At 41.1% G+C, this 16,651-nt stretch overlaps 1 protein-coding gene across 2 annotated transcripts in view; it reads left to right on the top strand.

Moving 5' to 3' along the window:
- Positions 1-280: 280 nt before the first annotated feature.
- Positions 281-16,651, top strand: part of LOC125453922 (collagen alpha-3(VI) chain) — a 54,219-nt gene continuing 37,848 nt past the window's right edge. For both annotated transcript variants that reach the window (XM_048534079.1, XM_048534078.1), the window contains exons 1-2: positions 281-390; positions 14,317-14,424. In XM_048534079.1, coding sequence (XP_048390036.1) covers positions 14,334-14,424 — 91 coding nt within the window. In that variant the 5' untranslated portion in view covers positions 281-390; positions 14,317-14,333. The remainder of the gene's footprint in view (positions 391-14,316; positions 14,425-16,651) is intronic.

Genomic DNA, 16,651 nt, shown 5'->3' with positions numbered 1-16,651 from the left:
AAGAAAGCAAAATGCTTTCACATTGGCAGATAGGAGAACATTTAGTCTTGGAAACGTACATTCCTAGCTGCATAACAAATAACTCAACGCAGTGTTCTTAAAGACAGTGAAAGGCTGTAAAAGGTGCAAACCATCAAAACAGCCAAAAAAGAACTAAAAAAATCTGTCACAACCTACAAGTATTGTAAGCATTCCTAAAATATCTACCAATGAGTGGGAGGATTCTCACAAACATCTCATTACATGCCTGTTGCGTTGAGTTAAATAGAAAAGAATTATAAATAATATCCTTCAATCATCGAGTAGCAGCAGTGACTCGACATCTTTCAACAGAAGAGTTTAGCAGATACACCTCTTGTGCATGTTTACTTCACTAGAGCTGTTGTAACGGTGAGTGCCTGTTTCACAAGTCTAACTGGCCAGCAGGAAGTAATTTATTTGACAATCTCTGGAGCTTCAAAAATGTTTGTTGCTTTCTTATAGTGCAAGATTTTACAGACTTGATTTTCCTGCAAAAGCATATCAGCGGATACCTGTGATATAGTTTGCATAATATTCTTCACTGGACACTTTTGATTGACTGTAAGCTGTTTATGCATTTAGTTTGTAATGATTGTTTCATCTTTCTGCAATTCATGTAGTCATTAAAGCTGCCAAAAGTTTGACTAGGGAAGGGACAGGCTGGTAAAGAAAATTCTTTTTTGTAATGTTAGATGCAAGGTTTTTGAACGAAGACTCTTTTAATGGCTGTTGTCCGACTGAAATTAATTCAGACGTAATTAAATCCCGTATTTGGCCACATTATTGTTGCAGCTGAGAAGGCAGTGAGCAAGCTGGTCCTTAGTTTCCCTAATGCTGCCTGATACTGAAGAGGGAATAACCCGCCTTTACTTCAATGGGAGCGCCAGTACCTGCATGTTCCTTCCCAGGTCACAAGCCATCTTGACGTGGAAACACATTGTAGAAGCTTTACCATCACTGGCTCAAAGCCCAGAACTCCCTTCAGTGTTGAACAGTGTTGTGGGTGTACCTACATCATATGGACTGCAGCAGTTCATGAAAGCAGCTCTCCCTCACCTTCTCAAATACAATTAGGAATGGGCAATAAATGGCACACTAGCCAGTAGCGACCACATCCCGTGAATGAATTAAATGAAACAATGGGAATTGCTTGATATCTCCTTGTGACCACATTAAGTGAATGCTGCACAATTAGAATGCTGCATTGTCATTGGGATAATAAATATGAGCCCTGTTTATACAATAATTAAGAGACAATAGTAAGTGAAAATATCTGACTGTGTGTCTATTGAGTTCTTTGACTATATCCTGTTTCTTGCAAGATACAATGACAATGCAACTGAATGCTATCAGTTTGGCTGCTTTTGGATTGAAATGCAATTATGTCCTTCCTAGAGTTCCATAATCCTTTCAACTCTACAATGAAGTATATCTCTGTAGGTATACATCTTAAGTTCACTTCAATTTTGACTTTGTTTGTACACATTGCTTTGTTGTACACCTAAAGCATTGGGCTAAATTTTAAGAGAGTTTGACGAATTGTCATTTTCATCAAGTTTCATGCAGGTTTTCTCTCCATGAGGCCTAGCAAGTCTTCTCTTACCATAAAACTGTAAGAGCCTATAATTGCACAATTAAGCTGCTCCACTGTTTAATCTTGGCTGATATGTTTCTCAACCTCATTTTCCTGCCTTCTCCCTGCCTGTAACCTGGATCCCCTTACTAGTGAATAACATATCTGTCTCTGTCTTAAATACATTCAACAATTTGGCCACCATAGCTTCTGTGGCAATGAATTCTACAGATTAACCAATTCGAACTGAAGAAATCCCTCCTCATCTCAGTTCTAAAGGGCCGTCCCTTCAATCTCAGGTACTGCCCTGTTAGTGGAAACGTCTTTTCTACGACCACTCTATCCAGGCCTCTCAGTATTCTGTAAGTTTCAATGAGATTTCCCCCCTCATACTTTTAAGCTCGATCGAGTACAAATCCAGAGTCCTCAACCACTCCTCATTTGACAAGCTCTTTATCACTGGGATTGTTATTTTAAATCTTTTGTGGACCTCTTCCAAGACCTTAGATACAGAGGCCAAAACTGCTCACAACATTCCAATTGTTGGCTCACCAGAGTCACTTGTTCCAAACTCATCTCATTGACAAGGTACCATACTACATCACTCCAATTGTCTGTTGTGAGCCTGAGTCTCAAACACTCTGTAGGTGGAAGTGCTTAATGAGCCATTCTTAAAGGGCCACTTTCCAACAGATCAAGCACCGGCATTTGTTAGAAGCACAGACATTGCCTTTGGTGCAGATGTAACATTGACACAGCACAGAGCCATATAGCAACATATTCATCCCCTTGACTGATGACTGCTGACAGCAATGCCAAGCTGTCTGGCTTTGTGTCTGCATTACAAGGCAAGTCAAGACTGTAGCGGTGTGGCCCTTTGAAGAAGCATCAAAGGACAAAACAAGGCAAGACAATGCTACGTGCATCAAACTAGGGACGAAGTGAACGTGTGCTAAGAGAGCATTTGAGCGCCCTGAGGTGCACCCTTGTCCAATTCATGAATTGAGTCTCGTCCTTACATGCAAAAGAGCCTTGAAGAAGCTTTGCATTGACAGGTGCCAAGGTGCTCCAAACTGTAGCATGGAGAACAGAAGTGAACTGTAAATTGGTAGGAGGCATACCCTGGCAGAGCGGTGAGGCTGGTACATGTCAGGGACCCATGTCATGGACATGATTTGAGTATGGCCACTGCTCATGGTGAAGTGGAATGGAATTCCAAGATGGAGGTCCAGAAGGGCAAATACTGAGATGAAGTCATCTTGACTTCCATGTTGGGAATTTTCAATGCTTCTATCTGATGGGTCATCGACAGGAACCCTCAAATTAATGAGCTGAGATTAATGAATAATGAGGATGAAAGTGAGAGAAATATATGCTAATAATAGAGAGAACCTGGTCTTGACGTTTTTGCAGAACACCTCCACTCAGTTCGCAACAAACAACTGCACCTCCCAGTCGCAAACCATTTCCACTCCCCCTCCCATTCTCTTGATGACATGTCCATCATGGGCCTCCTGCACTGCCACAATGATGCCACCCGAAGGTTGCAGGAACAGCAACTCATATTCCGCCTGGGAACCCTGCAGCCATATGGTATCAATGTGGACTTCACCAGTTTCAAAATCTCCCCTTCCCCCACTGCATCCCTAAACCAGCCCAGTTCATCCCCTCCCCCCACTGCACCACACAACCAGCCCAGCTCTTCCCCCCCACCCACTGCATCCCAAAACCAGTCCAACCTGTCTCTGCCTCCCTAACCGGTTCTTCCTCTCACCCATCCCTTCCTCCCACCCCAAGCCGCACCCCCAGCTACCTACTAACCTCATCCCACCTCCTTGACCTGTCCGTCTTCCCTGGACTGACCTATCCCCTCCCTACCTCCCCACCTACACCCTCTCCACCTATCTTCTTTACTCTCCATCTTCGGTCCGCCTCCCCCTCTCTCCCTATTTATTCCAGTTCCCTCCCCCCATCCCCCTCTCTGATGAAGGGTCTAGGCCCGAAACGTCAGCTTTTGTGCTCCTGAGATGCTGCTTGGCCTGCTGTGTTCATCCAGCCTCACATTTTATTATCTTAGATGGAAAGTGAGATTTATTTGTCTTAAAGTCAAAAAGGACCTGGTTGTGCATCTCAACTGACTTTTCCAAATTCCTTGCTATAGCCATGTTGTTCAGGAACTCAGAAGAGTCATTCATGAGGAAGAGATTGTTTTAAAGTCTATTTCATTCTAATCTCTCAGCAGTAAAAATTCTCGCAGAAGCTTATAAGCTTTGAAGGCATAATTTGGACTTTGAGTGAATGTTACATTTGAGTGGTACATTTTCAATACTTTGCACCAAATTGGAAAAAAAAATCCATTGATTGATATACAGTGTCATGACTTAGCTCACAGAAACCTGTGAATTTCCATAGCTAAAAGATGATCTAATTAAAGCCAGGATTTTATTAGGCATAAAAGATCCTACAGTGAGAGTATTGAGAGAAGAGAAGCATACTCAGGAGAGTGATCAACAAAGTGCTAAAGTGCAGAGTTTGTGAATCAGCTGATGGAGCACGTTCATAGCTAAACAGACCAGGTCTTGCACTATGCCGAGAGATTCTCCAGGCAAAAGTCACAACCAAAGAGCAGGGTGCAAATACTGTGGAGGACATTGTGCACAGGGGAAGAAAGCATGAACTGTTTGGGGAAAGAAGTATTCTTTCTGTTAGAAACTGAATAATTTTGCACACATTGTCGGGCTAAAAAGCAACACAACAATCAGGGAATAGGTGGCCACCAGAGAGAGAGAGAGAGAGGGCAGTTGTAGATTCGGATGCATCATTCTACACCATTCACCAGGTTGGTTCAGTTAAGTTGAGAAGTGAGTTTTTGTCTGTTGGAATGAGGACTGCAGAAGACAACATCAGGTCAAATCAAGTGTCAGAAGACACTGATGGATCACGTAGCATCAAGAACTTTATAGGCTTTTGTGAAAGGGTGCAGCATGGTAATCCAAAAAGTTGCCCTTGAAAGTAAGGCTAAGAGGAAAGATATGCTGTGAGCGCATTGCAATAATATAAAACAAGAATCTGGAGTTCTAGATCATAGTTGGCAAGAAAATACCAATCATATCAGTTGGAGAAAGACTAAAGTTTGGCTTAGTAACCATCAATGTGCCAAAATCTGTTGCAGCACATTAAGCCATTGAGCTCGAAACACATTCTAGAGGAGTATAATAATTTAGGGTCAGGATATCTTCCAGGAAAATATCATCTTGCCTGATGAACCTGAGGTGGAACAAGAGAACAGTGCAATGAAATTCTTGAAAATGTAGTTGCAGATGGATAGGACGGAGAAAAAGGCATTTGGTGCGCTTGCCTTCGTTGGTCAGTGCATTGAGTACAGGCATTGGGAGGCCATCTTGTGGCTGTACAGGACATTGGTTAAGCCACTTTTGGCATACCTCAAGCAAATCTGGTCTTCTTGCTATGGGAAGGATGTTGTGAAATTTGAAAGATTCAGAAAAGATTTACAAGGATGTTGCCAGGGTAGGAGGGTTTGAGCAATAGCAAGGCTGACTAGGCTGGGGCTATTTTCCCTGGTATGTTGGAGACTGAGGGGTGACCCTGTAGAGGTTTATAAAATCATGAGGGGCATGGATAGGGTAAATAGACAAGGTCTTTTCTCCAGGGTGGGGATGTCCAAAACTAGAGGTGATAATGGGAACTGCAGATGCTGGAGAATCCAAGATAACAAAATGTGAGGCTGGATGAACACAGCAGGCCCAGCACAACCCAGGAGCACAAAAGCTGACGTTTCGGGCCTAGAACCTTCATCTGATGAAGGGTCTAGGCCCGAAACGTCAGCTTTTGTGCTCCTGAGATGCTGCTGGGCCTGCTGTGTCCATCCAGCCTCACATTTTGTTATCCAAAACTAGAGGCATAGCTTTAAGGTGATAGGGGAAAAATTTAAAAAGGGACCTCAAGGGAAATGTTTTCACACGGAGGGAGTTGTGTTTATAGAATGAGCTGCCAGAGGATGTGGAGGAGGCTGATACAATTACAACATCTATGAGACATCTGGATGGAAATATGAATAGGATGTGTTTACAGGGATATGGGCCAAATGCTGGGAAATGAAAGGCGGCACGGTGGCTCAGTGGTTAGCACTGCAGCCTCACAGCACCAGGGGCCCAGGTTTGATTCCACCCTTGGGTGATTGTCTGTGTAGAGGTTACACATTCTCCCCGTGTCTGCGTGGGTTTCCTCCGGGTGCTCTGGTTTCCTCCCACAGTCCAAAGCTGTGCAGGGTAGGTGAACTGGCCACGCTAAATTACCCATCGTGTTCAGGGGTGTATAGATTAGATGGGTTATGTGGAATGGTTCTGGGTGTGTTGCTCTGAAGTCGGACTTGTCATGCCAAAAGGCCTGTTCCCACACTGTAGGGATTCCATGAGGATGAAATGGGACTAGATTTATTTAGGATGTCTGGTTGGCATGGTCAAGTTGGACAAAGGGTCTATTTCTGTGCTGTACATTTCTATGACTCTAGGATACACAGAAGATACTGGAAAAGTTTGGCAGGTCATGAAGTACTGGTGGGAAGTGAACTTTCTGAGTCCAGTATGATTCTTCTCCAGTTCTGGAGAAGAGTCTTCTGGACAGGAAACATTTCAGCCTTCCAGATTCACATTTTGCTTTGTCTGCTTTCATTTAATTACAATGAAAGATGCCTGAAGTTAGGTATTTTGGCCAGGTGCTGACAGCAAAAATTCTTCAGCCACATCCTGAAAAGGTGACAGCCGTAGCAGTGTTGCAGCAAACAATGATTTAAATCAATGCAGTGTTTTTTTTTGGATTCATTGACTATTTGACAAAATTCTTGCTCAAATTATCAGCAAAGTGTTAAACATTTTGCAAATTCAGGGCCAAGAACTTTCAGTGACACTGGGACATAGAATGAGAAGCAGAATTTGCCAAAATCAATAAACTAGTGGCAGCAATGACAGTACTAAAGTGCTACAACATACTTGATGATGACAGACTGAAGGGAGATGGACTTGGAGCGAATTTAATGCACCACGGACAACTGGAACATAAAGACATTCAGGATGTTAACATAAACTGAATGACATGATGTCCCGGTTGAGAAAAGTTGCCTAGCCCTTGTTTTGATAAGGGTTTTTAACTTTAACCAGAGTTGCACAGGTTTCCCAGGAGTCTGGTGCTCACAGGTGAAAGCAAGGCAAATACATAGCAGAAAAAGAGGCAGCAGCACAAATTTGAAAAATATAGGGCATTTGCAAATGATTCCTTGGTTAAGTAAAACGTTTTGACTCACGGTTCTTGTTTTCATTTCTGCTACTTTGGCAGCATGCAAAATCTGAACTCTGATTGTCATACATCTGTTCAGCAGCTTATTCTGCTTTAGTCTGGACCATGATTAGCAGCAACAAGGCAAAGAATCAACAGCAGCGTAGCAAACAGCAGGAGGACCAGCAGCTACCGCTCAGATCCTCATAGACAGAGAAACAATAACCAATTATGCAGAAGGAAGTCATTTTGTCCAATGTATCTGTACCATGAAAAAAATAAAAAATTATGCAGCTGGAAGTCCAGCTTCAGTAAAGATGCATTGAAGCAGAAACATTTCGAACAGCTGACCTGATATGTTTCTTGCAGAATTTCTTTGACAACTCCATTTTGCTGAACTTCTTTAGCCTTGCAGGAATGGTCAAAATACTTTTTACTTTTCCTGGTGCTCTTAAGTGAGATTTTTTCAAGGGGTATGATTGTTTTTGATTTTCGGGGGCTATGTTTTGGTATTCCATGACTTTTTTTTAAAATTACCATCAGCTCTGGTATGAGATGACACAGTCTTGTCCCGACATTTCCTTCAGTATTTCTGTTGGCATTTGGAGTATTTGAACGAACATACATAGGATAAACAATTCATCAAAAATCATAAACAAAACATAGTTATAACAATTCATCAATATCCTCAATACCCCCTTCATTTAAATTTGATTAAAAACACACAAGGAGCACATTCACATCTTGGACAGCACAAAGTTAAAATTAGAATTAGCAGACGTGAGCAAGCAACAAAAGTATTGTTTCAAATTAACTAACACGTAATTCTACACAAAACAGAGCAACAAACTAATCTCACTTTCTGCAGGATGGAAATGTCACAGCTAATCTGTCTTTATTACATGTGCACAGAACGGGAAGATATGTTACTGCTTCCTGAATCTCCATTTCAGATTTAAATGTATCAATTGATTTAGCATTGGTACTGATCTACATTCAATTGTTATTTGCAGAATGGAGTTTCAAACTTGCACCACCCTTTATATATAGAATATTTCCTAACTTCTTTCCTGAAATATATAGTTCTAATAATTAAATACTTTTCCCTAGTCCTAGATCCCCCAAAGAAAATAGATTACATATTTTATTACGTTTATTATAATTGTTTCATTAAGAGTGATAGATTATTTTCCTTGCTCCACTCCTCCATTAGCTTAAACAGAACTTTAATTTATAAAGGAGATGACACTGTTAACTATGCATATTAAATGGTATCTGAAATAAGTCAGTCAGGGTTTTCTTAACTTAACAAATAAAGAAGCAGTTTTATAGCAAAAACCTCTCAAAAGAACTTTGCCAAGTTTATTTACATTCATAAAAAAGAATTTATTCATGAACCAATTGTCTGACTGCTGGTCTGCAGCTGAAGTCATTTTCCACATAAACTATAGGTACCAGAGTTTCACCCTGAGTCAGTTGTGGCTGGCATTTATTTTTCTGGGGAAAATGGTGTAGATTAAGATTTCTTTGTTAAGAATTTGCAGCAATAATATTTTTAGTTTACAAACTTTGTGAGTAGAGAAAGAGAAAAGTAAAGGCTGTTATCTTTCGTCACAGGTTCTGTCTGACACCCTCTATTCAAAACCAATATATTTTACACCCACAAATTGGTACATCTTGCCTTTCTCTAAAATCTTGCACACTTTGTGTCTCTATCTGACAACTTGGGTACTTTGTATGTCCATCAATTTCACTGCTGTGGACAATATTCTCTGCATTGAAATGTTATTTTCAAAAAAGTTGAAATATAAAATTTATGTTCAGAAAATGATATTGTATTGTAATATTTTAAATAAAGCATCATCTTAAAGCAACTTTGATTCCTCTTCTAAAGTACTTAATTACCTGTAAAGAACATTGGGACCCCTTAAATAACTGAGCATTAAGTTTCTCAGCTTCAAGGAACCCTTAATGGTTTTAACCAAATGCTATTGGTCTGAAGCTTGTGCTAAACTTGTTGCAGTGAGGCAACCTATTTGTAAGAATTCCAACCTTTTCTTCTTCTGCTGCTATTTTCTCCCTTTCTCAGGAGCAACTGCTTTATGTATCCAGGTTCAGCTAGGAAACTGCAGAACTGCCTACACTGAAAAGAAACCTCTTTACCTCCAAGTTATGGGTGATTCCTGAATGAAAAGAGGAAATCAATCCCTGACTTTCCATGTGGGAGCCTGTTGCACAATTGTCTTCCTTGCTACCATGGAGTAGAAATTCTTCCAATGTAAACAAGCATCCATTACTCTCCAGGAAGCCTTGCGTTTTCAAAGAAATCACCATAAACTTTTGAGCTATGTTCTCTGGGGAAGCCATTTCGTTTTGTTCCGCTGCAGATCACCATCAAGTAACTGTCCCATCACAAGCCTCAGGAACATAAGGACAGGAATAAACCATTTACCTCCCTAAGGCGCTTCATCATTTTGTCCAACTACCTTAATACATTTGCTAATGAATATCTACCAGCCTTGGTTTTCAAATGTTCAAGTGACCCCAGCCTCAATACCCTGGGAGGGAGAAAATTCTAAATTTCCGTAACAGTTTGCACAAAGAAGTGTTTTCCACCAACAGGCTACATTTTCACCATTGCTTTGAACAGTTTGAGTCGAGAAAGAGCTGAGCCTGCTGCCCACTGGATACAGATCGAAGGTGGAGCCAGGGGATGACAAGCACTGTTTCAAGGTTCACTTTGGTTTTCTTGGATGGATATTGTACCACACGTTCAGTGAAATGTTGGGCACTCTATCCCTCAAATCATCCACTTACCATCGCTCTCATCCACTGACCACGGCCCAGCCACACTAACCTATGATGCTCCTTTCACCCACACACCCAAATGACCCCTCATACCTTGCAGGCTGACTCATAGCACCTCCATGCCCATTTACCCATTGAATACTCTGTACAAAATCTATCAATTCTATAGTAACAATGATGTGCCTAAAAATGCCTGAAGTCCACCTTTCATAATTTTCTGTAAATGACTTTTTAAAATTCATTTCATGGAGTGCGGCCACAGTTTCCCTCAAGAAGGTGGTACTGTATTGATAGAGCCACAATGATTTAGAGAATGGGATCAAAGATTTTAAACAGCAACATTGAAGGAATGGTGATATATTTCCAAGTCAGGTTAGTGAGTGCTTGGAGGTGAATTAGCAGGTAATGGTCTTTCCATGTATCTTCTGTACTTACAATGTTCTGAGGAAGGATCACTGGACCCAAAACGTTAACTCTGAATTTTCTTCACAGATGCTGCCAGACCTGCTGAGCTTTTTCAGCAACTTCTGTTTTTGCTTTTGATTTACAGCATCTGCATTTCTTTTAGTTTTTGTCTTCTGTACTTATTCTTCTCGATGGTCTTTGGTTTGGAAATTGCTGTGTGATAAGCCTAGGTGAATTTCTGTAAAGCATTCTATAATCAAGGTCTGATAGCTATCTGGACCTCCAGGAGGCATTTGATAAAGTGCTGCACAAAGGCAATATATGAGGTAAGATCACACAGGGTTTGGGATAGTATATTGGATTGAGGATTGGCTAAGCAACAGAAAGCAGAGAATCAGGATATATAAGTCTTCCTTGGGTAGCAAGATATAACCAATTGGGTACCACAGCATTTGATCCTCAATCCCCAAGTATTTCCAATCCATAATAATGACTTGAATGTGCGGATCAAATGTACCATGTCCATGTTTGCAGATGGCAGTAAAATAGGTGGGAAAGTATGTTGCAATGAAGAAATAAGGAATTTACAAAAGAATGTTGGATTGAGGAAGTAAATGGGACAAAATTTGACAGATGGATAAGTTTGAGGTTATTCATTTTGGTTGGAAAAATTAAAAGGCAACTTATTATTTAAATGGAGTGAAACTTCAGAGTGTCAAATGCAGAGGTATCTGGGTATGCTCACTGGTTGACAGATACAGGAGGGCAAATGGAATTTTGGTGTTTATCACTAAAGGAGAGGAGCATAAAATCAAGGAACTGTGGTCGCAACTGTATAAAGCATTAGTGAGGCTGTATCTCGATTTTTGTACACAGTTTTGGCCCCTTTACTTGAAGAAGGATGTAATTGCATTGGAGGTAGTTCAGTGAAGGTTCTTCAGATTAATTCCAGACCTTAAAGTTGCATCTTATGAAGAGAGGTTGCAAATCTTAGATCTATATTTAGAAGATTGAGAGGAATATATCTCAGGTATATAAGATGCTAAAGGGGATTGACACAACAGATATAGACTGGATATTTCTTCTTAAAATGAGCGGTCATTCTGTTAGGTTGAGGGGTGGCATATTTAAAATAGAGGAAGAATTACTTCTCAGAAAGGGATGTGAATCTATGGAATTTACTCCCCCTCAGGGCAGTAGAGTCTGGGACATAGAGTACATCTAAGAAGGAGATAGAGAAACTTTTCAGTAGTAATGGGTTAAATGGTAATCAGGAGCAGGCAGGAAAGTGGAATTAAGGCTGAGACAAAACTGGCCATGATCATATTAAATAGAAGAACAGACCCGAGGAACCGAATTGTCCAATCCTGCTCCTAGTTCAAATGTTTTCATCTTTTGAGAGATGGTATGTATTGCTGCTACTCCGCATTGGTGGTGGAGGGGGGTTAGCATTGTAGATATGATGCCATTGTCCTGCATAGTGTCAAGCCTCTTAAGTATTGTTGGAGATACACCCATCCAGGAAAGCGAGAAATATTCCATTACACTCCTGCGTAGTGCACCTACTACTATGCACTAGTAGATGGTGGATAGGCTTCAGGGAATCAGAAAGTGAGTTACTTCTGCAGAATTCCTATCCTCTTGCCTATTCTTGTAGTCACAGTATTTATATGGCCAGTTCTGTTCAATGTTTTGTAAATAGTGACACTCAGGAAGTTGATTGTAGAGGATTCAGTGAAGGCAATGACATTGAATGTTAAGAGTGATGGCTAGATTCTTGCTAGTTGGAGATGGTCAGTGCCTGGAACTTTTGTGGTGTGAGCATTACTTGCGGTTTCTCAGCCCAAACCTGGATATTCTCCAAGTCTTTCTGCATTTTGGCATGGACTGCTTCAGTGTCTGAGGAGTCTTGAAAAGTGCTGAACATTGTGCAATCAGTGAACATTCCCACGTCTGCCTTTATGGTGGAGAGATGGTCATTAACGAAATAACTGAACATCAATGAGCTTAGGACAGTGCCCTGAGGCACTGGGCTCTTGTGGCACAATGATAGCATCCCTGCCTCTGGGCTAGAAGGTTCAAATAAGATTAAATCTATTATTCCAGAATTGAATGCTAGCATTCAAGGTGGCACGGTGGCTCAGTAGTTAGCAGTGCTGCCTCACAGTGCCAGGGACCTGGGTTCAATTCCACCCTCAGGTGACTGTCTGTGTGGAGTTTGCACATTCTCCCTGTGTCAACACGGGCTTCCTCCCACGATCCAAAGATGAGCAGGCTAAGTGGATGGGCCATGCTAGTGTTCAGGCATGTATAGCTTATCTGGGTTTTCGGGGGATGGGTTTGGCTGGGTTCTCTGAGGGTCAGTGAGGACTTGTTGAGCCAAGGGTCTTGTTTCCACAATGTCTGAATGGGTTAATTAAAATTCTACTCTGAGGAACTCCTGCAGGGATGTCCTGGACCTGAGATGACTGACCTTCAACAACCACAGCTGCCTTTCTTGGGGTAAAACATGACTCCGATCAGTGTACTATTTTCTTCCAGATTCCCATAGACTCCAGTTTTGCGAGGGCTCCTTGATTCCACACTTGGTCATATGTGACCTTGATGGCAAGGATTTTCACTCTTATTTCACCTCTGAGTTCAGCTCTTTCAGTCATGTTTGGTTCAAATTTATCATAAAGTCAAGAATTGAGTGGCCCTGGCAGGAGGTATTGTGTACAGGACATATCTGGTCAATGTTTCACATTGTTGGATGGATGCCAGTGTTGCAGCTGTGCAGGAACAGTTGGCTATGAGTGCAACAAGTTCTAGAGCACAAGTCTTCAGTACTGTTGCTGGGATGTTGTCAGGTCCCCTGGCCATTGCAGTGTCCAGTGCCTCCTGACATCCCTTGGTATCATGTGGTCTTAACTGACATGGCTGAAGACTAGCACATGTGAAGTTTGGGACTTCTGGAGGAGACTGAGATGGATTATCCATTCTTCACTATCGCTTTAAGATATTTTCAAAATTCTTCAGCTTTTTTGTTTGCATTGATGTGCTTGGATCCCTCATGACTGAGGATGTGGATACTTCTGGACCCATTTCCACCAATGAGCATTAGTTTCCCACCACCATTCACAACTGGATCTAACAAGACTGCAGAGCTTAGATCCAAACTGTTAGTTGTGGAATTTCTTAGCTCTGTCTGTCTCTTGTTGCTTATGTACTTTGGCATGAAAGTAGTCCTGCTTTGTAGATGCACCAGGTTGACACTTCATTTTTAGGTATGCCTGGTTCTTCCCTTGGCATGCCTTCCCACACTTTTCACTGAATCTTTAACTGAAATAACCCTTTAAAAATATAAAGCACTAGGTTTTTAAAATAGCATCAATGGAAAAAGAATAGGTGACAGGTTTAGGTAGAGGATCTGGGTCAGTGCAGGCTTGGAGGGCCAAGGGACCTGTTCCTGTGCTGTAATTTTCTTTGTTCTTTGTTCTTTGTTCTTTGAAGTACAATACGTGACATTTCTTTATCTTGTGTAAATAAATTTTAAGCCAGTGATGAAACAAGTAACACAAAAAAATTTGACCTGTTAATCAAGTGATGTTTTCAGTTCTGAGCACCTGTTTCAACAAAATAAAACTTTTCGAGAAGCCTAGGCTCAGAGCCAAGCCTTATTGTGCATACTTACTTTCCCAAGCTGAGATCAATTTGTGGTTCACATGTGGTTGGGGATCCAATAGAAGATGGAAAGAGGTGTAGGAGATTTTGTGCTCAGACTTTGAAAGCTGAAGGCTTGTCTGGCAAACATCAGCAGTGCCAAACTTGGAAGCATTTTTAGTTGACTGAATTAGATTCTACAATGGAAAAAAAGGCACCTTGCAACATTTGTGGAGGGGTACAGTGAAGTGATTGAGATACAACAGCTTGGCTCTGTATATGTTTATATTTTGCTCAAATGCCCTCCAAATCCTGTCTCGCTATCCGTCTGTGCTTTCTTTCCTTATCAACGTGTGTAGCCTGCCCATAACGTCATGAAAACTATCTGCTGCAGTCACTCAGTGTGAACAGTGATTTCCACATCACCCCTTCTTCAGAATTTGTTTTTGAGCTGTTAGTGACGATGGTATTTTGATTGTGGTTCTATCACAATCATTTATGAAAAGATTATCGAAGCGATTTGCTTCTTGACAAAAATGGCAATGTTTTATTAACGATGTTCCTGTCTGTTCCAGGTCCCGCAGCAAAGTGCATGGTAACACCAGTGAAAATGCACCAGTCAGTGCTGCTGCTGGCTGTGCTTGGCCTAGTCCTCTCATACTCTGTGACTGAAACAAAGGAGGGTAAGGAGTCACTGAAATGAAAATCATTCTTGAGTCACTACCTGGTGTTCATAGATGATGACATAAACGAATTCTGTGTGGAACGATTCGGGAGTTTATTGTCAACTGTTAATGATTAAAAGATTCACTCAAATTAAGCAGAAGCAAAAATGTAAATCATGGCAGTCAGTCCACCAATGCTTATACATTGGTGATTAAAGTTCTCCAGTCAAAGGTTGTTATTTTTGGAATGAAAATGGAACTGGGATGTATTGTACACAGACAGTGTACGCTTTCCTCAATCACAAGGATCTGTGTTTTCAGTCTTACTCCAAGTTTGAGTTCAAAATTCAGGGCTGGTGCTCCAGTTTAGTGCTAAGGGAGGCCTGGACATGCTATTTTTCAACTGTTAAACCCTCTGGTGAGCTGTGGCAATACTGAATTGTCCAATTCACAGTCTCTGCTCTAACTCTGTGCGTATTCTTCTCCTAAATCTAACTGCATTGTACACAGATCCAGCTCCTTGTGACCATGCATTCTCTATTCTCCACCTTGTTACAGCTCTTCATTATATTTTACAGTAGCAGATTCTGGTCACATGGCTATTTAGTGTCTTAACTTCCTTCCTGTTGGGACTCCCTCCAGTTCAAAGGATGCCTGGTCACATACACGAGTATTTATCATTAATTGAGAAATTTAGAATGACATGGATATATCACAGCAAGGAACAAAGCAATTTGACCCATTATACCTGTTGCTGCATGTCAAATGAGCATCATTACCTAATGCCAATCTCTGGCATTTCCCCCATGCTATTGTACCTTACATTTTTCCAAACAACCATCCAATGGTCTCTTGAATACCTCAGTTGAACCTGCCTCCACTATATTTCCAGGTAAAGCATTCCATACCCTGACCACTCACTGAATGAAAAAAGTTTTCCTCACCCTATCCTTGGTTCTTTTTCAGATCACTTTAAATCTATTACCTTTTTGTTCTTGCTCTTTTGACAAGCAGGAGCAGTTTTAGCCTATCCACTCTATTCAGCCTGCTCATGAGTTTGAACGTCTCTATCAGATCTACTCTTTGCCTTCTTCTCTCTAAGTAGAATGGGCACGTGTTATTCAATCTGTGCTTGAAGCTGAATTTCCTCACTCTTGGAACCATTCTTGTTAGTCACTTCTTCACTCTCTCCATTCATGTGCCTAAAGTGGCTCCCAGAACCAGTTGCAGCTTTCATACTCCAGCTGGGTTTTACAACTGTCTTAGACAAGTTCAACATCACATCCTTACTCCTATATTCTATGCCCTTGTCATAAGCCAAAGGGTACCTTATATTTTAATTGTTGGTGTCTTGACATATCCTGCTACTTATGCAAAAATATACTATATACTTCTGCTCCTGACCCTTGGGATTGTACTCCCAATTTTATATTATCCTTCAATGTTCTTTAAACCAAAATGGATCATGTCACACCTTTCTGCATTGAAATTCATCGGTCACCTATCTGCCTACTCCACCAACTTGACTATGTTCTTCTGGAGATTCATACTGTCTTTTTCTCAGTTTATAATTCTTCTCTGTTTTGTTCCATCTGCAAACTTTGAAATTCCACCCTGCACACTGAGATTTAGATCATCAGTATATATCAGGAAAAGCAAGGGCCCTAATATTGGCCCCTGGGGAGCTCCACTACAAACCTTCCCTCTAGGCCAAAAAATATCCATTGACTATTATTCTCTGTTTCCTGTCACTCATGCAGTTTTGTATCCACGTTGCTACTGACCTTTTTATTCCATGACCTATAACTTTCCTCACAGTAAAAGCACCTTGGGGCTAACTTCCCTGCCTCACCAGATGTGAAAAACACAAGTTTATAGATGTAATTTATTTTACAAGCTGTTGTATTCATTAGTACAAAAAGAGCTTTAATAATGAGTATTACCTTTACAATTTTGAAAACTCGTACAAGTCCTTTACAAACAATCTTATCCATAATAACCAATTCACTGCAACTAATAAAGTTACAACCTTCTCACACTTTGTCCAAAGTAGACACAGCTATTGAATCCAAAGATAACAAAGTGTGGAGCTGGAGGAACACAGCAAGCCAGGCAGTATTCGAGGAACAGGAAGGCTGAAGTTTCAGGTGGGGATCCTGCACCTTCTTCAGAATGCCCTTTTGACTCACATGTTGCAATTCCTCAAGAACGCAGAGGTCTAAAAGGGGACAGAAGGACCCAAATT

This window comes from Stegostoma tigrinum, chromosome 7, assembly GCF_030684315.1.
Source record: "Stegostoma tigrinum isolate sSteTig4 chromosome 7, sSteTig4.hap1, whole genome shotgun sequence".
Lineage (NCBI taxonomy): Eukaryota > Metazoa > Chordata > Chondrichthyes > Orectolobiformes > Stegostomatidae > Stegostoma > Stegostoma tigrinum.
The sequence above is the reverse complement of the archived record's forward strand: the minus strand, read 5'-3'. Positions and strand labels throughout refer to the sequence as shown.